Genomic DNA, 23,075 nt, shown 5'->3' on the forward strand with positions numbered 1-23,075 from the left:
TCTTGTGTTTTCATGTAGGGAGAATACAGGGGAAAGTATTTTATACCTGTGGGTGGAGAAAATAAGAGAATTCCTCGTAGAAAAATCACAAAGTGCAGGTAAGAACTGTGATTAATCTAAATATAATGATCAATCGTATTTAAAGAGCCTTTTCTGAAGTAATAACTTTAATGCTTTGTGTGTGTGATATTTGTTTGTCCAGTAGGGGGCAGTAGACAGTCACACCATGTGTCTCATCTGAAATATGATGTGAGAAGCTCAAAATCAGGCTTTATTATGCAAGACTGATGCATATCTGTGCACTGCATAAATAGGTTTATGTCATGGAAATTAGACCGTCAGTAACCAACACGACTGTTAATAAATGTACTTGAAGTGTACGATGTATCTGTTACACAAACAGCTCATACCACACATACACAAGTCATTACGTCTGATCTGCTGCTGAAGCTTATTATTCTCCTCCTAGAGCTTAAAGAGTTTTCATACAATTAAAGATTAAAAATCATAGCAATCCCATAGACACTGACGGAATGTTCAGATGAGCAACACTATTCAAACTCCAACTGTCAAAATTCAAACTTAAACTCCCAGAATCCCCTGAGACTCAATCAAGAATTCCCTTCTATGAACTATTTCTAATCCATTCAAACTAACATTCTAATATTTCTAATCTATTTATCTGTCTAGACAAGACTAGCAACTACAATCATGCTAGTAACTTGCTAATCAAGCTAGGAAGATGTTAATCATGCTAACGATATGTTAATAACTTGCTAATCATGCTAGCAACATGGTATTAACATGCTAATCATGCTAGAAACATGTTAATAACTTGTTAATCATGCTAGCAACATATTAGTAACATGCTAATCACACTAGTAACTTGCTAATCATGCTTGAAACATGCTAGTAACTTGTTAATCGTGTTAGAATCATGCTAGCAACATGTTATTAACATGTTAATGATGTTAGAATCATGCTAGTAATTTGCTAAATGTGCTAGGATCATGTTAGTAACATGCTAGCACCTGCTAATCATGCAAGAAACATGCATGTTAGAAACAAGCAACTTACTAGAATCATAAACATGTTAGCAACCTGCTAATCATGCATGCTAGAAACATGTTAGAAACATGCTAATCTTACTAGAATCATGCTAGCAACATGTTAGCAACCTGTTAATCATGCTAGAAACATGCTAGCAACATGTTAATCTTGCTAGAAACATGCTAGCAACCTGTTAATCATGTTAGAAACATGTTAGCAACCTGTTAATCACGCTAGAAACATGCTAACACCTGTTAATCATGCTTAAAACATGTTAGCAACATGGTAATCATGCTAAAAACATGCAAACAACCTGCTAGCCATGTTAGAAACATGCTAGCATATTGTTAATTAGGCTAGAAACATGCTAACAACTTGCTAATCATGGTAGAAACATGCTAGCAACTTGCTAATCATACTAAAATAATGGTAGAGAAATGTTAGCACCTGTTAATCATGCTAGAAACATGCTAGCAACTTGCTAATCATGCAAGAAACATGCTAATCTTACTAGAATCATGCTAGCAACATGTTAGCAACCTGCTAATCATGCAAGAAACATGCTAATCTTACTAGAAACATGCTAGCAACTTGTTAATCATGCCAGAAACATGTTAGCAACCTGTTAATCATGCTAGAAACATGCTAACACCTGTTAATCATGTTAGAAACATGCTAACAACTTCCTAATCATGCTAGAAACATGTTAGCAACATGTTAAAACATGCTAGTAATTGTCTGAGACTATCTATCTGGGACTGTATTGCCTTCAAAACATTTAAACTTTAACCTTTTAAAACTATTTTAAACTTCAAACTATTTTAGACTGAAAACCATCAAACGTAATGTGGCGCGTGGATGCATTGCATACACATTATGTTGCAAGGATTGCTTTGCTGAGTGAAACTTCAACTTTTGATTCACTAGACAGCAGATACAACTTACAAAAAGTACAAGTCAGACAGAGGGAGGTCAACTAAAGTTGTGTTTTTCCAAACAGTACCAGGCGTCTGCCCATTAAAGACGAGCGTTTGTGCTCTTGGATTTTGTCTCAGCAGCAGACGCTACTTTTGCGAACTAATTGCCCTTTGTGTTAAAGCCCCGCTAGGGTTTTGTTGTGTTGTTTTGACTGCCTCGCTGGATGCACGCTCATTTTTGTACAAAGTGAACTGGAGAATTAGAGTCAGGAGGGGGAATCACACTGTCATTTATTCCCTCCGGCTTTTAAGGAACACGCCGTTCCAGCGGCAGATGGAAATTGCACATGACCGTTCCTGCATCCAGAAATGCAAAAAAAAAAAAAAAAAAAAAACATAAGGTGCTCCACATAGAGAAATCAAGCAAATGTTCAGGTCTGTGGTTTCATCAGCCCTTTGAGAAGAATAGAAGGCATACGGCTTCTCTGCGGAAATATACAGGAAGGAGGCACAATTGAAACAGGTGCACGGGGCCTGCCGGCAATCAGGTACACGGCCTGTCATTAACCTAGAAGTAATAGACCCTTCAGCTCACAGAAAGCAGCCTCTTTTGATTGTTCGAAACTGGTAGGTGGAGAGCGGCATCTCAATAACCAAGGAAGTTATAAAAACTCAGCATAATCACGCTGTAAATGGTGGCAGAGTCAAGAGATTGTGCTGTGTAGTTAAAGCGCAGCTACTGCGCATTGAAAAATAGCTCGGATTGCATTTCAGAAAACATTTATTTATTTTGCTCACACTTTTATCAAAAGCAGTTTCCAAATGGGAATATACCAAGCAATTTGACGTATATCGCAAAAAAGATATTTTTAAAAAATGTAGCAGTGTTTGTTCCATTCATACAATGAAAGTCAGTGGGGTCCAAAGTTGTATGTTTCTAAAGGTTGTACAAAATATCTAGCTGGTGCTTTTATCAAAATTGGCTTCCAAATGGGAATATCCAAAGCAATTTATCATATATTGTAAAAAAGAAATATTTAAACAAATGTTGCTGTGTTTTTTCCATCCATACAATGAAAGTCCATGGGGTCCAAAGTCGTTTGGTTCCAAACGTTCTACCAAACATAGCTTGTGCTTTTATCAAAATCATTTTTCAAATGGGAATATCCCAACAAATTTATCATAAATCACACACACAAAAAAATATTCTTTTCTTTTTTTTTTTTTTTAATGTTCCAGCGTTTATTCCATCTATGCAATGAAAGTCAATGGGGTCCAAATGGGAATATTCAAAGCAATTTATCATAAATTACACACACACACACAAAAAAAAACTGAACAAGAATTTAAAAAAATGTTCAAGTGTTTATCGCATCAAAGCAGTGAAAGCCAGTGATGTCCAAAGTTATTTGGTTCCCAATGTTTTACACAACATCTAGCTAGTTCTTTTATCAAAATAGCTTCCAAATGGAAATATCTCAAGCAATTTATCATAAATCACACAAAAAAATTTTACATTGAAAAAAAGCATTAAAAAAAATGTTTATCCCATCAGTATAATAAAAGCCATTGGGGTCTAAAGTCATTTGATGCCCAAATGTTTTACAAAAACGTCTAGCTGGCAGTTTTATTAAAATCGACTTCCAAATGGGAATATTCCAAGCAATTTATCATAAATCACACAAAAAATTGCAAAATTGTAAAAAAAAAAAAAAAGAAAAGAAGAATGTTCATTCCATCAATACAATGAAAGTCAATGGGGTCCAAAGTTGTTTGGTTCTCTTCATTTGAAAAAACATGTAGCGTTCTACAAAACATAGCTTGCGTTTTTATCAAAAGCAGCATTCAAGTGGGAATATCCCACGTAGCTTATCTTTACAAAACATCTAGCTAGTGCTTTTATCAAATTCAGCTAATGACTCACAACATGAGGTTACTTTTGAATGTTTTCATTTGGCAGATGCTTTTATCAAATGCATTCAAGGTACACTTTTTATCAGTTCTGCTTTCCTTGGGAATCAAACCTATGACCTTGGCATTGTTTAAGATACAGGGAGGTTCACTTCAATGTGCTCAAAGCCATGATAAAAATAACCCTGGATATACCGAGTGGGTGGCTGACAGGACCTCCGCACCTGACAGGACACCTGCGTAATAATATCCCATGAGTCAGTACCCACAAGTCCAGTCTCTGGGTGGCAAGTTTCTACGTTTGCACATCACATTTTTCCTGCGTATTGAAATTCTTGTGAATCGTCACACGATGCAAAACGCCGGGAATGCTTTTCGCTCGAGTAGGCCAGTCGCCGAGTCATTTCTCCTCATTGTCCGCCTCAAATCTCTCTTGCCTTTGAACATAATGTTTGCCAAAATTATTGCACGCCAGATATTGGATGCATGCCTTTGATCTAGCCGTCTCGATAAAGTCGAATTGTTTGGATAAAATGAACACAGCAGCCTGCGAAGGTAGATGGTTTTTAAGGGCGCTCCTTCTCCCTCGCTGTCACAGGCCTCGGCGTTGGGGAGATCGTAATCGTAATCGATGAAAAGACTCGCGCTGCCTTGACAGAACCTGTTAATCTTTTCCACCGGCGCTCGAAAAGTCCCCGTGAGGTCAGTGGCAAGTCCAAGAATTGACCCTGATGGGTTTTGACACTGAGCTCGTTTTCTCGGCTCTTCTCGGGAAAGTGGAGAGAATCTTTTTTTGAAACCTTTTTAAAGGAGGGAATTTGCTTTGTTAGCTTGTGTCAATTTTTTTTCCCCCACTGGAGTTAGTCTGAGTTTAGACATGTTTATTGGTTGCATAAAGGTGCTTCAGGCATTTTTCCCGCCACATAAAATGTCTCTATTACCCGAAAGCTATCACGAGGCGTCCTGAGAAATCACACTCCATGACAGCCCTCGATTCCTCAAAGTGCAAAAAAAAAACCCTAGCTGAGTGCTGGCTGTGCTTTTATTTTTGGCTCAATCAAAAAATGTGTGGGTAGTGGATGCCTGTCCATCATTTTTGCAAGTTCAGGATTGGCTAATTTGGTGGGAGGGAGAAATTTCCTGTTGTTTGTCAGTTCACATCTCCCATCATATAAGAACTTCTCGTTAGCATTCCATAATCAGCCCGTAATTGCAACGTTTAAGTCTTTGATTTGTAGTTCTGTCTGCTAGTAACATGCTACAATAGAAACTAATTACCCATTGGTGATATGTAGATGCAAAAAATCTTGAAATCGACAAATAACGTCAATTGGTTATCCATTTTAAGTGGCACTTGTTGCATCTTGTTGCATGCTAGTACGAGTAGTATGCAATTTACTCTAAGCTTATCACTGGTTAGTGGTCAGACGACGGTCCACTTCCAAACGCTGCTGTACGAATCCTTAAAAGCTATTGTTTTTGAAGGACAGCTCTCCCACGCCTTTCGCTGAATGTGATAATTGCGACTGAAATTATGTATGTATGTCAACGGTTTTAATATGCAAATGCGTTTCTATGAATGGCACGCTCAAGAGGGAAATGGAGCTCCAACTGAATGGAGGGGGAAAAATGGAAATGGGCGCGTGACTAGCCGTCCTGTTCATTAGCCAAGTCCCATTAATTATTTTAAGTCTCGCCTCACCACGAGATCTTAGTAAGGTGCCACACTCCATAAACGGAGATGTGGTTAAGATGTAGAACGAAGCACACTCAATTACAGGCGTGTGGGTTGGCGAGCATATCAGATCTAGCTTCATTAGAACCCTTTAATAGAAACGAAATTACACGCTTGTAGACGTAACAAAGTTTGAGTGATAACTCTTGAGAAGAAGTGCAGCTTTGCTGTCAATGGTTCAAGGTGACAGAATTAAATGATGGTAATCAGGAGGTAATCACAGCGTTGGTAGGCCTAAACAGACCTCCTGATTTGACCTTCACCCATCAGTAACCGTTCTGCACATCGAGTCTTGACATCCTATCAGGACACCTGGATACAAGACACATCCCTGCTGACAAAATCAATCTCGAGGTTCAGTGCGGACGGTGATCCGCTGCATGAGCCCCTACTAGAAACCATCAGGGCAGAAACTGTGTGACCTCAGGCTGTTCAATCACTGTATGAATGCAGTATATGGTGGTTTGCTGCCCTTAGCTGGTCCAATGCCATTTGTCTGTGCAATTTCATTGTTGTTCTTGGTTAAAGGATAAGTTTGTCCATTTTCAACCAGCTTGGTATTGTTACAGTGTCACCTGTGTCAATGTTATAGACAGCCAAGATTTATTAAGCCCATTGTGACACCGTCAGAATTTCGCTGGAGGCTAATGGTGTGTTCACACCAAACGCTAAGTAAATATGCGCTTTGCGTCAATTAGTCTCACGTAGCCAGACCTTCAGACTGACGGCAGAAGGTCTGGGAACTTTGGCCGCTTTGAATGGCTAAGGCCCGCCCAAGAGGCCATATGACTGACAGGTACAGCAACCAATCACGTTTCATTTTGTGCTGCGTCATGTTTAGGAGCATGGAAATGTCGCCACCATAACAAACTCGGACATATTTTAAAGATTCTGCTTTTAAAAAGTTCAGTGTTTAGTTGATCCTGATAAGCGCTTGTCGTCACAGTTATGAACATGACGGCTTTCTTTCGTGAGGGGGGGTTTGGCGCCATGGCATTTTTGTTTAAATGCGACACACATGTCTCCCCGAATGCGACACACACGTCTCCCCGAAATCTTGTATAATCTAACCAATCCAATGACGACATCGAAACTCCTGAAGGGTTTCCAGCTAAGTCTGCCTTATGCATCAGACGTTTAGCCAACGTTCCGTGGGCGTGATGTCTGAGGCTGAGACTACATCAATAAGCTCTTCACTGATTGACTTGAGTGAAAACACGTCACGCGAATTTTTCGCTCAAGTTAAAATCCGCCTAAGACACGATTGAGACGAATGTTGCACATTTTTGGCAAATGCATTGCCAGGGTCCCTTTGAAACCATAGATGACTAACTACACACCAGCTATCCATCTTTTGGCAGGGATTTCATGCAGGTCCCATGAATTCAAGTTCTGATGTAACCGGTGTGTGCAGATATAAAAAGTCTTGGCAGAGAACCTGCATTCAGCATGTCAAGCAAATTGGAAGCAATTAGGGACAGCGAACTTGTGTTGTTTACTACACCGTTCGCTTAACTCTCAATCTCGAGATGACGACTTTGACAGGTTGTCCCTGAGTCCTACAGAGAATCTGTCCTTTGAATGATTCATTTAGTGTTTTTGAAGACACAAATGCTAAAGTTAAGTCAAGTCGTTAATTGCTTGTTTTGAACATCTGTTTGGTTTGAACTTGATTTGCTTTGTTTTCAAATAAACTTTTCGGCTTTGATGACTCTGTGCGATTCCGAAACCCCATTGTGTGATCAACCATGGTGGAGATAACTATGATCGCTGCTTTGTACCTGTTGTGGAAGTCCCAAATACACTGGAAAGCCAATGTCAATAACCTCTTTGGTGATTGGCTTGAGCGGGAAATTTTTCAACTTGCACAGAAGTCGCCATTGTGGTGAATATTACGCTTTTGCAGCAAACACATTTTGCAGATTCGCCTTTATTCGCGTCTTTGCATTGACTTTGTATGACTCATGTGAATAATAAATTTCACGTTTGGTGTGAACACACCATAAGACTCAATTTGTTTGAGAAAGACTCCAAAATTTGTCTCAAGTGGCAAAAGCGTGGCCCAAATTGTAGTATGCACCAGCATTTGCACCAGCGTTGTGCATTTCGCGTCATTCTCATCACCCGGCGCAAATTCGCCTCTATTAGCGTTTTTGCATTGGCTTTGTATATAATCTATTCACACAAATAATTAAATTCACATTTGATGTGAACTTTACATTTTGTCCTGTTATGTCCAAAATTTGTCTCAAGTGGCAAAATTGTGGCCCAAATTGTAGTATGCACCAGTGCCCAGAATCCTCTAAAACCATTGATGACTAACTAGACACCAGCTAACCACCTTAAATAGTTTATTGGCAGGGATTTCATGCAGCTCCTATGAATTCAAGTTCTGATGTAACCGGTGTGTGCAGACATAAAAAGGTTTGGCAAAGAACCTGCATTCAGCATGACAAGCAAATTGGAAGCAATTAGCAACAGCGACCTTGTGTTGTTTACTCTCAATCTCGAGATCACAACTTCAACAGGTTGTCCCTGTGTCCGACAGAGAATCTGTCTTTTGAATGATTTATTAGTGTTTTCGAAGACATGAACGCCAAAGTTAAGTCCTTAATTGCCTGTTTTGAACATCTGTTTAGTTCTAACTTGATTTGCTCTGTTTTCGAATTAACTTTTTGGCTTCGACGGCTTGATTTCGAAACCCAATCACGTGATCAACCATGGTAGAGGTAACCATGATCGCTGCTTTGTACCTGTTGTGGAAGTCCCAAATACACCAGAAATCCAAACGTTGACGTGTCTGGGTTCAAGTGTCAATAAGCTCTTCGCTGATTGGCTTAAGCAAGAATGCGTCATGAAAATTTTCCGCTCGAGTTCAGCTTGCGCAGAAGATGCGATTGAAGCAAATACCGCATGTTTGCAGCAAACGTGTCATGCATTTCGCATCATTCTCGTCACCAGGCGTGAATTCGCCTCTGTTCACGTCTTTGCATTGGTTTTGTACATAATCCACTCGCTTAAATAATTAAATTCACATTTGGTGTGAACACACCATAAAACACCACATTTTGGCCTGTGATGTCTAAAATTTGTCTCAGGTGGCAAAATCGTTGCCCACATTGTAGTATGAACCAGACAGCAGTCTTCAAGAGTAACCAGTGCACAGAATCCCTCTAAAACCATAGATGACGAACTAGACCCCAGCTAACCACCTTAAATAGTTTTTGGCAGGGGTTTTATGGGGTTTTTAAGGCTTGGCAAAGAACCTGCATTCAGTATGTCAAGCAAATTGGAAGCAATTGACGACAGTAACCTTGTGTTGTTTATTACACCGTTCGTTTAACTCTCAATCTCGAGATCACGACTTCGACAGGTTGCCCCTGTGTCCTACAGAGAATGTGTCTTTTGAATGATTCATTAGTGTTTTTGAAGACACGAACGGCAAAGATAAATCAAGCCCTTGATTACCTGTTTTGAACATCTGTTTGGTTCGAACTTGATTTGCTCTGTTTTCGAATAAACTTTTCGGCTTTGACGACCCCGTGTGCGTTTCCGAAACCCCATTGTTTCGCTGTGATGTGCTCAGTATGCGTGCAGTTGTTTCTTTTTTGTAGTGCGAATATTACATTAGCGATGCTAATTTGTTCCCCCCACACGTTTTGGTAAACAAACAGGCCTAAATACACCCGGCTCCCTTCTCGTGATGTCACTTCGGAAGAAGTAACTTAATCTAATATCAAACTTCAGAGGGAAGGTAATTAGCGTCTTCCCTCATCAACTAAATGATTACAGGCCTAATACTCAACGGTGTCATGAAAAGTGCCGCCTCCCTTCGCACTCGGCAAACATCAGCTCTGTTTTTACAGTAATTATGCAGATGAGATGCTAGTTACAGCAGGTTGTGTGGTGAAGGCCCCTCAGAGAGATCAAAAGGTTGTTTTTTTTTTTAGATTTCCACGGGGCATGAATATTCACGTCTGACACTGAGAGGTGGGGGCGGTTGAGGAGAAATGGAAAGCAGTCAAAGGTCGTTAAAGCTTTGCGACCAGTTTAATTTTTTTGACGAGCTATAATTAAATTCCCAAATTGATTCGCCTCAGATTTACCGAACTAAACGGGGATGAAAAGCCAAGCGCACCTCAGCGGTTTTCAGATGTATTTTCTGATGCGCTCCCTCACCTGTTTGTTTAAAGATCAGCTCGAGGTTAATTTTGTGGTCAGCGGTGTTGTAATATGCGCTTAACTTTACTGACCAGGGTATTTCAGTTTATCAACACAAGTACATCAGCTTTTGCACTTAATTTGGCACGATTCCACCCCAGTTTTTCCTAACATTTACTGTTGGAAAACATGTTAAGGAAAACCTGGAAATATGCCTGCTTGTAAGCTTCTAGTAATCCTAAAGACCTTGATTATCTGGATTAGGTCATGTGTAATTTCCAGACATGGAAATCCTTAAAGTTACTGAATTTCAAGGTACTTGGGAACCCAGAAAACTGATTCCCCCATTGAGAGACGTTCACATCTCAGGATGTTTTTGACATTTGTGCGTTGACATTTAATCGCAACCACTTCAACTTTTAGAAACTGGTCTCCTTCTCATATTTCAGCAAGGTTTATTTGGTTTGATGTACATCAACTTTATGATCAAGCAGAAATCTCTGCCAACAGTCACATAATGCAATTAATATTCATTATCCGAGTCACATCTGGCACAGAGTTTGCGTGCCGAACAAACTTCCTGAGGACACAAGATGTGAACAGCAGATGAGAAGAAAATAAGTCTTCAGCAAAAAAAAAGCTTTTCTCTTTTTAAATGAACAGAGCTTTAGGTCTAACCATTGAACTTAGCGTTTAAGCTTTCAAATAGTGTCTCGTATGAATGTCAACTAGGCATTTAAAACCATGTCGTGCTTCTGAAGAGAGGCTGATGAGATTCATAATGTCTTCCTCCCACTTTTCCCATTGTTCCGACACCCCTGATGCCAAGACCTGGTACCTGACAGGGCATACAAATGAAAATCGTCCCTAGCGATCCTTGAACAGGGATTTTCGAGCCTCTATGACCATGAAAATGGGGACTCAAGGAGATTCCTTGGTCGAATGTGTGAGAAAGCTTTTTTGTCACTGAATCTTAATGCCGTACTTCAGAACAGCTGGAATGACTGATTGCGACTTCATTTAGTTCTCATTTAGTTTCTCGTTTCAAGATTCCAAATGACACATGGAAAATGACTGCCAGTGATTTGAGTTTGTGTCGTCTTCAGCGTTCTGTGATTTTACTAGCATGTAAAACTCTTCTTTCGTATTCTGTTAAAAAAGGGGTATTTGCAATGATGCCTTAGAATAACCATTTTGGGTTCCCTAGATAACCTTTCAGTGAACAGTTCTTATTAGTTTGAAGAACATAATCTAAAGAATCTTTTTCCACTATAAAGAAACTTTCATTCAATGGAAAGGCTCCATGGATGTTGAAGGTTCAACATGATGCCAATAAAGAGCCTTCATTCAATTTATGTTCAGTTTGCACAAAAATCTGCTTGTGTTTCATGAAAGAGGCTCTTTGGGATGTTTCTACGCATTATTATTGCTGAAATCGTAACAGAAGTACTCTTTGCAAATAAGAGACGTTAAGGAATGTTTGCATTCAACTGTGTTTGATGACTAATTAAGGAAACTTGTGGAAGGATCTCACTGACCTTTCTTTAGTTACATCTTGAGCACTGTTTATTTATTCATTAAGTGTCATTTTCTTAGAGTGAAATGCCTTGCATACTGCTTCGTGTGTCCTTGGTGTCCTTTGCAAACTTGTTGATTGACTGAAATGTGCAATGGTCTGTTAAATTATTAGTTTTCACCATGTTTTTAGATGGACCAGAAATGAGCAAGACGGTGACAACAGAGGAAGAAGGTCACGAGTACGACGAGGACGATCTTCCAGACTACAGTGTGCTAAAACTCACCAACCAAACAGCTCAGCTCTTCTCCAGCGCTTCTGATGGTACGTCCTGATATGCCAGCATTCGTTTTCACACTCCACTGGAGTTCCTAATGAGAAACACTGGGTCTCAATTACTAATAATTACGTAGATTATCTTGTATTTGTACACACAGGACAGCTTCTCCCAAAACTTTCGGCCTATTTCGCAACACGTGCATATGACTTTGTTCTTAACCTCATGCTAATGTTAATGAATGTGGAGAGTTCTAACACCGTGTCTACACCAGATGTGTCGTGCCGCGCCGCATCGCAACAGCTAGAGTCTATCTACGCTGGATGTGACAAAGCGACTGTTAAGAATCATTTGTCAGTATAGTCCCCCGGGTCCTACTCGCACCTGCTCCGGGCGGTACTTAAACCCGAGTCTCCGACATGAGAGGTGGGTGTGCTAACAAGGAGCCTAAAGACAATGAGGACGATCAAGAGAATGAGGTTTACCTGCATAGCACCTACCAGCTGGCCTCAGTTACACACACCCCCCTATTCTTCGCTCCCATCCGGGTCACGGCACCAATATAACCTACCTGGGTCCCACTCGCACCCACTCCGTGCGGTACTCGAACCCGGGTCTCCGGCATGGGAGGCAGATGCATTAACAAGAATTTGCGCTCTGCCACCTACATTCCAGCTGGTACCGAGACTCGAACCCGTGACCGTTGGGTTACAAGTCCAACTCTCTAACCATTACAGTCCTTGCACACTGGTTCAAAATTCCTGTCTGAAATTTTCAGGTGTTAAAAAATAAGTACGACGTCACGTTGTGTCAAGCATGTTTACACATGGCCTTCAAAATGTTCATTCATCATAAAATTTGGATCGGGTTAAATTTTCTACATTTTTTAAATCCGTAGCAAGCAATCTGAGAGGTGCTTTGACACATCCGAGCCACCGTGACATTCTGTGCATGACAAATTTTTGACGAATACTTTTGTTCATATAAAATTTGGATTAGGTTCATTTTTTTCTGTGTTTTTCGCAACCGTAGCAAGCATTTTGAGAGGTGTTTTGACAATTCCAAGCCACTGTGACAAATTTTGATGAGTATGAAAAAACGTGTGCAAAAATTTCAGACTCTGTGTGCAAGGACCTTTGGGCTGCAAGATGCCAAAGGTTAATGAACAAATCTTTATTTTACAACTCTTCGTGAAAGTGATGTGACGTGTAGCTAATTATGGTGTCCTATACTTAGAATTTGTGCTCCACCAGCTACAATCCCTGCCGCTACCGAGACTCGAACCCTCGACCGTTGTGTTACAAGTCCGACTCCATTACGGTCCTTGCACACTGAGTCCGAAATTCCTGTCTGAAATTTTCAGGCGTTAAAAAATATGTACGACGTCACATTGGGTCAAGCATGTTTACACGTGGCCTCCAAAATGTTCATTCATCATAAAATTTGGATCGGGTTAAATTTTCTGCGGTTTTCAAATCTGTAGCAAGCAATTTGAGAGGTGACAGATCTGAGCCACCGTGACATTCTGTGAATGGCAAATTTTGATGAGTATGAAATTTCGGACTCTGTGTGCAAGGACCTTTGGGCTGCAAGATGCCCAAGGTTTAACTTTCATTCATTATAAAATCTGAATCGGATTCTTTTTTGGCATTTGTAGTAAGCATTTTGAGAAGTGTTTTGACAATTCTGAGCCACCGTGACATTCTGTGCATGACACATTTTAACGAATATGAAAAAAACACTTGGTGTGCAAAGACCTTTAGGCTGCAAGATGCAAAACCGGTTTTCTTACTCTTCCGTCGTTTATGGTAAAATGTATTTGTAGCCTATACCTATGTATAGATGATGTTCATAGGCAGATTTCAATTTATGCGTATGTGCTTAGTAAATGAGACCCGTTGTTTGTGCTTTGTTTTAGTATAAAAGCATAAAATCTGCAAGCACTTGAGCTTTGAGAAAGTAAACAGGGTCAGTTTTGACTTTAAAACTCCCTGCCGCTGACAGACGTGTCTTGTGCAAAGCAAACCCGGTTAATTAGTCATTAGTGGCTCGCCAGTCATTTAAAGGACTGCTTTTATTTGCTTTTGTTGTTTGTTTTTGTTGTAGATGAAGAGTTGCCACTGATTAAACACGGGGAGACAATCACGGATAGACGGAGCACGTTCCAGCCTCATTTAGCCGCGGTGGTGACTCCCAAACAGGTGTGACTCAGTACCCATGTTCCCTGTATCAGTACACGCTAGATTACGTGAGCCAACTAAACCGTTTTTCTTGCCAAAGATATCAGGCCTGTAGAATCTGTGTTTAATAACAGCCGTCATTGTTTCGCATATCAGCGCTTGACACTGTTTTTGAAACGTCGATCACTCGTGTCTCTAGTGCCCTCGGCAGCTCTTTTTAACTTCTGGAATTCGCTGTCGTGTCCCTCCCCCGTGTGCCATTGCAAACAGACACTTGATGTGACGTGGAAACGTCACCGTCAACCGTTCACCGTGCCCAGCTGGATAGATGGCGTATGACTCACGCGCACCTGCCCCTGACGCCACGGCTCTTGCTGCAATATTACAGGCTGCTTATAAACCTCTCTTCCCCAAACTTCATTGTCTTCCACGTCCACGCTCGTGTAAGACAGTTGACTGCACAGGTGTCTGCATTGTGCGTCAGCCGGGGACGCTACAATGCGCTTGATATTGCGAATATTGCGTGACAGAAGAGCCGCCATCGTGAATGACACTCTGCCCTTAAGTAAGACGTTGACATTTCCGCCACTTGTTCGTATATAAACTAATTTCCTTTGTGTGATTGACAGCTTGAAGCCAAACTCTGACTATTTACATGTTCAGCCTTGGGCCCTTCATTCATTCTGCTGGATTTATATGAAAACAAATGCACTTGTGAAGCACATAGTGTTTTTATAAACCCATACAGCTGCTGATTTTAAGTGCTTAAGTGTTTACTGAACCGTTAAATAGAGCTAGATGTGTTTACATTTTGGTAACTTTGTAATTCTGGGTGGTTGCTAGACTGTCTGGGGTTATTTACATGTAACTGCTATGCAGCCACTGGGGTGTTGCTTTTTTACATGTTGCTATGCAGTTGCTAGGGTGTTCTGGGTGTTTTTTAAGCAAGTTGCTATTACTAGGGTGTTGTTTTTACATGTTGCTATGCAATTACAAGGGTGTTTATGTTGTTGTTTTTTTTAGTAATTTGCTATGCACATGTGTTGTTGTTTTTTTAAATGTCTCTTTGCAGTTACTAGGGTGTTCTGGGTGTTTTTTACATGTTGCTATGCAGTTGCTATGGTGTTTTGGGTGGTTTTGTAAGTTGCTATGCAGTTGCTAGGGTGTTGTTTTTTTGAGATGTTGCTATGCAGTTACTAGGGTGTTATTTTTACATATTACTGTGCAGTTACTAGGGTGTTTTGGGTGGTTGCAGTTGCTAGGGTGTTCTGGGTGTTTTTTAGTATGTTGCTATGCAGTTGCTAGGATGTTTTTTACATGTTCCTATGCAGTTGGTATAATGTTTTATGTTTTGTTTTTATGTTTTGTAAGTTGCTTTGCAGTTACTAGGGTGTTCTGGGTGTTTTTTAGTATGTTGCTATGTTTGTTACTAGGGTGTAGGTTTTTATGTTACTATGCAGTTGCTAGGATGTTTTGGGTGTTTTTAGTAAGTTACTATGTAGTTAGAAGGGTGTTCTAGGTTTTTTTTGGTTGGTTGCTATGCAGTTACTAGGGTGCTTTTTTTACATGTTGCTATGCAGTTGCTATGGTGTTCTGGGTGTTTTTTAGTATGTTACTATGCAGTTAGTATGGAGTTCTGGGTGTTTTTTTTTATTGGTTGCATTGCAGTTACTAGGGTGTTTTTTACATGTTGCTATGCAGTTGCTATGGTGTTTTGGGGGGTTTTGTAAGTTGCTATGCAGTTGCTAGGGTTTTGTTTTTGTTTAAATGTTGCTATGCAGTTACTAGGGTGTTTTTTTTTACATGTTACTGTGCAGTTACTAGGGTGTTTTGGGTGGTTTTGTAAGTTGCTTTGCTGTTGCTAGGGTATTCTGGGTGTTCTTTAGTATGTTGCTATGTAGTTGCTAGGGTGTTGTTTTTTTAAATGTTGCTATGCAGTTACTAGGGTGTTTTTACATGTTGCTGTGCAGTTGCTAGGGTGTTCTGGGTGTTTTATTTAGTAAGTTGCTATGCACTTACTGGGGTGTTGTTTTTAAACGTCTCTATGCAGTTGCTAGGGTCTTATCATTGTTTTTAGTATGTTGCTATGCAGTTACTAGGGTGCTATCTTTTTAAATGTTGCTATGCAGTTACTAGGGTGTTGTTTTTTTAAATGTTGATATGCAGTTGCTAAGGTGTTATGGTTGTTTTTAGTTTGTTGCTGTGCAGTTACTAGAGTGTTTTTAAATGTTGCTGTTCAGTTGCTAGGGTGTTTTTGACATGTTGCTGTGCAGTTGCTAGGGTGTTCTGGGTGGTTTTTAGCTTGTTTATATGCAGTTACTAGGTTGTTGTTGTTTTTTTACGTGTTGCAGTTGTTAGGGTGTTCTGATTTTTGCAGTTACTATGGTTTTGATTTTTATTTGTTGTTACGTAGTTGCTAGGGTGTTCTGGGTGGGTTTTTTTAGTAAGTCGCTATGCAGTTACTGGGGTGTTCCTTTTTAAAAAGTTGCTATGTAGTTGCTAGTGTGTTCCGTGTTTTTTTTTTTTTTTTTTTTTTTTTTAGTAAGTTAATATGCAATTACTAGGGTGTTGTGGGTGGTTTTTTTCTTAAGTTGCTATGCATTTACTACGTTTTCTACATGTTGTTATGTGGTTGCTAGGGTGTTCTGGGTGTTTTATTTATTTATTTTTTTTTAGCAAGTTGCTATGCAGTTACTACGGTGTTGTTTTTTACATGTTGCTATGCAGTTGGTAGGGTGTTGGGAAAGCATTATTTCTTTGCCCATTTGATCATTCACAAGTGATTAATTAATTACAGTGTAACCATGCAACATTTCTGAAGAAAATAATACTAAAAATTTTAAAGGTGCTTTTGTTTAGCTGGGCTAGTCAAGATATTTTTTTCCACAAATATTCAATCTTTTCTGCATACTCTATTCGAACATTAAGATCACAAAACGACAATTGTTGTAACTAACTCTTTTTTTTTTTTTAGGCTTTTTGAGGAAATGAATCAAAGCATCACTTACTGCATGAAGCTGTTCTCCTTTATAATAAAGATGAAACTTGTGCCTAGAAGTTCTTGAAAGTCTCTTTTTGATGAATGGAGTGGCGTGAGGCATAATTATGTCTCAGTATCCAGTTAATCTGCCGCACCGTATTTTGTTCACATTGTAAGTGAGGCAAGCGCCGAGTCTCGTTCTTTTCTTTAATGCCGCGTCTTTATGCGCAGGTGTGTTTAAAGCATTTGCCGTTAGGAACCTGAGATGATTTCCAGTATAATACAGCTAATGCAAATGAGGAGCTTTATAAAAACTCGTCTGAAATCCCCCAGACAAGTGAGGAATTAAATTACAGTTCTTTGGCAAAATTAGATGGTGGATGATGTTTCAGACAGACCGAGTGCTTGATTAACGTCATTTGCCGTAGATGTGTTTACACTTTATAACCCATTCTGATGGAAGAGCATTAATATATTTTTTTCTCTTATCTTTTCTTTCCTTAATTTTTTTTTATATCCTCATTGTCTTTTTCTGAAGAGCTTTTTCCATTATCTTTGCCTGTCGGGGGCTCCAAAATGGCTAGCTTGTTGGAAGGAAAGTCTGGAAAACTTTTGCCTAGATTTTTCCCCCGATTTACACCTGATGGACAACCCGAACAAAATCTAGCTTGTTTTTTTTTTCTCCATATGGATTCTTGGTTGACAATCAACCGTGTTATGGCGCATTGCACCTGCAGTGCTATACAGACGCCCTGAAGCGGACCGAACAACCTTATCAGTCCGAAATTAGCTAGACAAGCTTGATATAAAATCAATGGATATGTTTAGTTGAGCCGAACAGCTGAGAGGGTCTGTCTGAGTGCATTAGACGCACTCTTCGAATTGTTCCATACAAACAAGGCCACGAGAAAGGGGGGGAAAAAGCATTCGCAGGCATATCTCTTAGTCACTTTGTAGTTCTATTGGGATTTCAGAGGCCATTTTGATGCTTTTTGATCTTTGATATCGTGTTATCAGCAGGAACTTCAAAGTTTGGCCGTGCTCTAATTTTCATAAAAGGTTAGTGTTGACAGAAGTTTGTAAATGAGTTTGTCTATGAAGCGAAGACGCTAGACTCTGGTGGGAACACGCACCTGTTTGTTCAGCATCTTCACAAGCTATAGATCTCAAAACATTTAATTAGATTTCCGTTCCACACAAAGGCGTTCTCACAATAGCCCGGCAGAGAAGCCGTAGCAGCCTCCGAGGAAATATCAACGGGGTTTTTACGTTTTCGAGGATGTTGCTTTGTGTTTCCTGCTATTTGCTTTAGATCAGCGCTGATAAAAAGGCAACATTTGCACACAGCATTCAAAAGACATCTCATTAGCCTCAGCCCGACACAGGTGTTCACGACGAGAGTATTAGCCGGAGAGAAAACAGATGAATCGCGCTGATAGGGGCTCCAATTCGTGACGACTCTTTCTTTGGGGGAGCGCGTCGCCTTACATATTCATTAGCATGGAGCTTGCTGTTTTTCTCGACCCGTGAATGAAATCGCGGTCGGGAAGACGGGTCGTATTTGTCCTCCGTTCTTTGCCTTCAATAAAGTCCGGCTCTGTGCTACGAGAAAGCACTCTGGACCTATTTTTGACTCTCTTTCTTGGTAAATAATGGAGGGACACTCAGCGCAAATAGGCTGAAACCCATTTTGATGGACAGAAACAACTAGCAGAGTCCTTCCCGAGGGTCTTACGGCAATATTTGAAGTCCTTGGTGTTGTGTACAAAACAGATTTACACTCAATATCTGGTCGCTCTCGCCCAGCTGGTTCTTTTAGAAAAGCCAGATATTGCCTGTAAATCCAAGAGCCGCTGTGTGCGGGTGTGTTTTTTTCGTGCGTTGCATCAGGGATGTGTCGCTTCTTTCGTAGCACCTAAACCTGGCGGTTTCTAAGCAAAGTTGTTGACATGTTGTGTTTATGGTGAATTAAATGTAATTCTCTTTCTCTGTTCAACTCACGGTTTGGTTCAGAGTTAGATCACGGAGCATTTTGTAAAACAAAACCCAGATTTGGTTTAATAACACGCAATGATATTCTAGTTTTCAGTTCACACTTGAAAGCCAAAATCAGGCCATCAGAACTACAAATGTGTATTGTAATTGATGCTTCTTCTCACACAAGAGTTACCCATGTTTATTTATTGAAAATATTTTCTTCTGCTTTAAAATATACTTGGAAACCATTTTATTCAGAAACCATATTAATGGACAAGTTTCTTTTGGAAAATATTAGAATTTTTATCAGACATAAATTTGAAAGACTATGTGTCATATTTTTTAGGGCCCAAGCACCGATTGTATCTGTTAGTTTTCTTATTATTATTTCTTCTTCCATTCTTTCTTCTTGACAGCTCACAGAACCGTTTGCGGGAAAGTTATGAAATTTGGCACACTGATAGAGGACGGTCTCATCATTAACCACTGCAAATTTGGAGTCTCTAACTGAAACTCTCTAGCGCCACCAACTGGCCAAATTTGCATGCAAGTTTCTGCTAATAACTTTTGAACCATAAGATTTAGAAGCAAAATTCTTTTTTCTTGATACTGATTTTGCTCAAAGAAAGTGGAATGCATACCAACAATTAAATTTCTACAGTCAAAATGTTTTGCAATTTTGAATCTTCCAAAAAAATCTACTTTCTCGTCCTAGACGGTTTGTCCAATTTTCACCAAAATTGGCTCAGATCATCTTTAGAACATTCTGGCAAAAATTTAGTTATTCGTTAACACACTTTTACGCAAATGGTTTGGTATATTTTTTGGTATACCAAGCTGTTTTTCTAAAGTGCGTTAATTAATTTGATGAAGTTTGCGCAAAAATGGACTTGAGGCTATATCTTCGCAACACTTTCGTGGATTCTGACCAAACTTGGTATGTGTTACAACATGCATGACCTGGGGGCACATAAATAGCTTCAGCACAGCACCACCTACTGGTCAAAAGATATGAAAAAAGTAATTTCTGCTTATAAATTCTAACCAGTTTGGCCAAAACTCATACGATTCAGAACGGCATACCAAATCAAACAATACCTAATTTTCTTATGTTTGCCTTTTTGGCGGTCAGCCATTTTGGCCTATAGAACCGCTTGCGGAAAAGTTATGAAATTTGGCACACTGATAGAGGACAGTCCCATCATTAACCATGGTAAATTTGGAGTCTCTAACTCAAACTCTCTAGTGCCACCAACTGGCCAAGTTTGCAGGCAAGTTTCTGCTAATAACTTTTGAATCGTAAGGTCTAAAAGCAGAATACTTTTTTCTTGATACTGATTTCACTCAAACAGTCAAATGCATATTTGAATTTTCGCAATTTTGAATCTTTCGAAAAATCTGTTTTTTCGATCTCGTCCTAGACAGTTTGTCCAGTTTTCTTCTTTGTCCAATTCTTTCTGTGCATCTTCTGTGATTCTGGCAAAAACATAACTTTTAAACTGTAAGGTCTAAAAGCAAAATTCCTCTGATTTCACACCAAAACTTACATTTTTACACTTTAAATTTTGAAATTTAGAATTTTTTGAAAAATCTACTTCTTCGATCTCGTCCTAGATGGTTTGTCCAATTCAGGTCATCTACAGAGCATACTGGCAAAAAGTTATTAAAAGCTTTTGATATATGAAAACATTTCGTAAAGTGCATTAACCAATTTGACAAAGTTTGCACAAAAATGGACATGAGGCTATATCTTTGATATGTGTTATAACATGCATGACCTGACAGTACATGAATGTTTCAACGCCACACCTCCTACTGGTTAAAATTTATAAAAATTTATATTTCTGCTTATAACCTCTGACCAGTTTGGCCAAAAATCATAACATTGGTCTCATAAAACAGAATACTGAATCAAACAATACCTAATTTTTGGCCCGTAGAACTGCTTGCAGGAAAGTTATGAAATTTGGCACATGGATGGAGACAGCAAAATTAGAGTTTCTATCTCAAACTCTCTAGCACCACCAACAGGTCAAACTTGCAGTCATGTTTCTGCTAATAACATTTAAACAGTAAGGTCTAAAAGCCAAATTCCTCTGATTTCTTGGCTCATGCGGAGTCAAATGCATACCCAAACTTATATTTTTACAGTCAAGATTTTTCGCAATTTAGAATTTTTCGAAAAATCAACTTTTTTAATCTCGTCCTAGACGGTTTGTCCAATTTTCATCAAAAATTGGCTGAGGTCATCTTCAGAGCATTTTGGCAAAAATGTTTGTAAGTGTGTTAACCAATTTGGTGAAGTTTGTGCAAAAATGTACGAGGCTGTATCTTCGCAACACTTTAGCAAATTCTGACCAAACTTGGCATGTGTTTTAACAACTGTGACCTGAGGGCGCATGAATAGTTTCGGCACCTGAATGAACAGTTGTGCCACCGACTGGTCAAAAGTTATAAAATAAATAGGCATTTATGCTTATAACTTGACCAGTTTCATTAGATTCAGAATGGCATAGTGAATCAAACGATACCTAATTTTTCTATTTCAGATGGAAAGTTACAAATAAAAGTCTCCAGATGACGTTCAGCTGATTGATGTTTTCCATTTCCTGCAATGATCTCTCTTCACCCATGTTTTTACTACAAACGAGTAGCTTGATTTTGGACCAATCAGATTTTACTGTGGGTGAAGCCTCTCAAATGGCCAACCAGTTATAGTGCTGGATATCAAGTAGTTGATTACAAACGCCATCTACTGGTGTAGAAAAGATTTTCACTGTAATTTTGAAATAGAAAAACTAAAATAGTGATTTTGCATAAAATGTTTTTATTTACAACATAACCTTTTTGCAATTATTGTGCCAACTATTTAAATGGAAATGCTTTCCATAAGTGAATAAATGTATTATTTATCATGCTTGAAACAGGCTTGTACTTATAATTCTAGTGTGGGTTTAAGGTTGCTATATTTAAATGAATATTTCATGGTCGTACCATATGCTCAGATTCAGCAATGAGATGTTTACGGCCGGACCTGTTGTGGCAGGAATTGGTCAGCATTGCAGTAATACTAAGTTGCGCTTCAAGTCCGCTCGTGTCTTTTGAAACAGTGTTTTATTAGCGTCAATATGTTATGCGCACACCCATCTAACACATACATTCTCCCGATGATTTTTAAACCAGCCTGCGGTCCTTTAAAGACGAGCAGGGACTGAGAAATAAGCCCGTGCTGGTGAAAGTGTGCGCGTTTGTGTGTTGGCAGTCGGTGTTGCATCACTGTGAAATGTTCTGATGCTTGCAGCCTCTTTCCAGCAGTTTTAGTTACTCATATATTTATACATTCTGACGGCAAATATGTTGGAACGGTGTCTGAACGTGTGTTTCCATGTTTTGGGCATGTTTTTGTTTATATCTATTTATTTACTTGCAGGTTCAAAGGGTTCTGAATCATTTATATGAAAACAAGAAGATCGCAAGTGCCACTCACAATATCTATGCATACAGGTATTTCTGTTTTTAATTATTAAGATTTGCATTATTAAGTAATATTTGTGTATTTTTTTTCTTTTCCACAAATGTATGCAAATGACTGCATTTAGTCCTTTGTACATCATTTGTTTTATTTCTACCTTAGATGTGCTTTGTTTTTTGTCCTTTTTATAGCTATTTTTTAAAATACAAAATTGTGTGAGAATTAAAACAAGAAAAAAAATAACTTCCACTATGGTAAGAAAATAAAAAAAATAATAAAGATTTCTCTGATCATTTTTAATATCTCATGCAATTTAGCCTGTCAAGTAAATTGATCTCTTTCTAAGGATCTTACGATGTTTTTATCACTAAAGATATTGTTTTTTTTTAATATTGTTGTATGGAAGCCCATTTCCGCTACTGAATGAAAAATAAAAAAGGTAATTACAACTTTTTATCTTACAATTCTGAGTTTTTTCTCTAAATTGTGAGATATAAACTCGCAATGGTGAGTTATAAAATCAGAATTGGCAAGTATAAACTCACATTCCAAATTTTTTTTTTTTTTTTTTACAGTTGTATAACATAAACTCATAATTGCGAGAAGAAAACTGAGTTGCGGGATTTAAACGTGCAATTCTGAAAAATAAAGTTGTAATTGCGAGACAAACTCACAATTTTGACTTTTTCTCAGAATTGCGACTTTATATCTCGCAATTGAATTTTTTCCTCAGAACTGTTTATATTGCAATTGTGACTTTTTTTCTCAGAAATTCAAGATTTTCTATCTCGCAATTGTTACTTTTTTCAGAATTCTTAGTTTATATTTCCCAATTGTGATTTTTTTTCTTCTCAGAATTGCTAGTTTATTTTTCAGTTGTGACTTTTTTCTAAAAACTG

The 23,075-nt window shown here is 38.9% G+C and overlaps 1 protein-coding gene across 2 annotated transcripts in view; it reads left to right on the plus strand.

Annotated features, from left to right (window-relative positions):
• Positions 1 to 23,075, plus strand: part of impact (impact RWD domain protein) — a 40,658-nt gene that overhangs the window by 3,524 nt on the left and 14,059 nt on the right. For both annotated transcript variants that reach the window (XM_051094376.1, XM_051094377.1), the window contains exons 6-9: positions 19 to 98; positions 11,483 to 11,614; positions 13,674 to 13,768; positions 22,135 to 22,208. In XM_051094376.1, the coding sequence (XP_050950333.1) occupies positions 19 to 98; positions 11,483 to 11,614; positions 13,674 to 13,768; positions 22,135 to 22,208 (381 nt within the window). The remainder of the gene's footprint in view (positions 1 to 18; positions 99 to 11,482; positions 11,615 to 13,673; positions 13,769 to 22,134; positions 22,209 to 23,075) is intronic.

This window comes from Labeo rohita, chromosome 22, assembly GCF_022985175.1.
Source record: "Labeo rohita strain BAU-BD-2019 chromosome 22, IGBB_LRoh.1.0, whole genome shotgun sequence".
Classification (NCBI taxonomy): domain Eukaryota; kingdom Metazoa; phylum Chordata; class Actinopteri; order Cypriniformes; family Cyprinidae; genus Labeo; species Labeo rohita.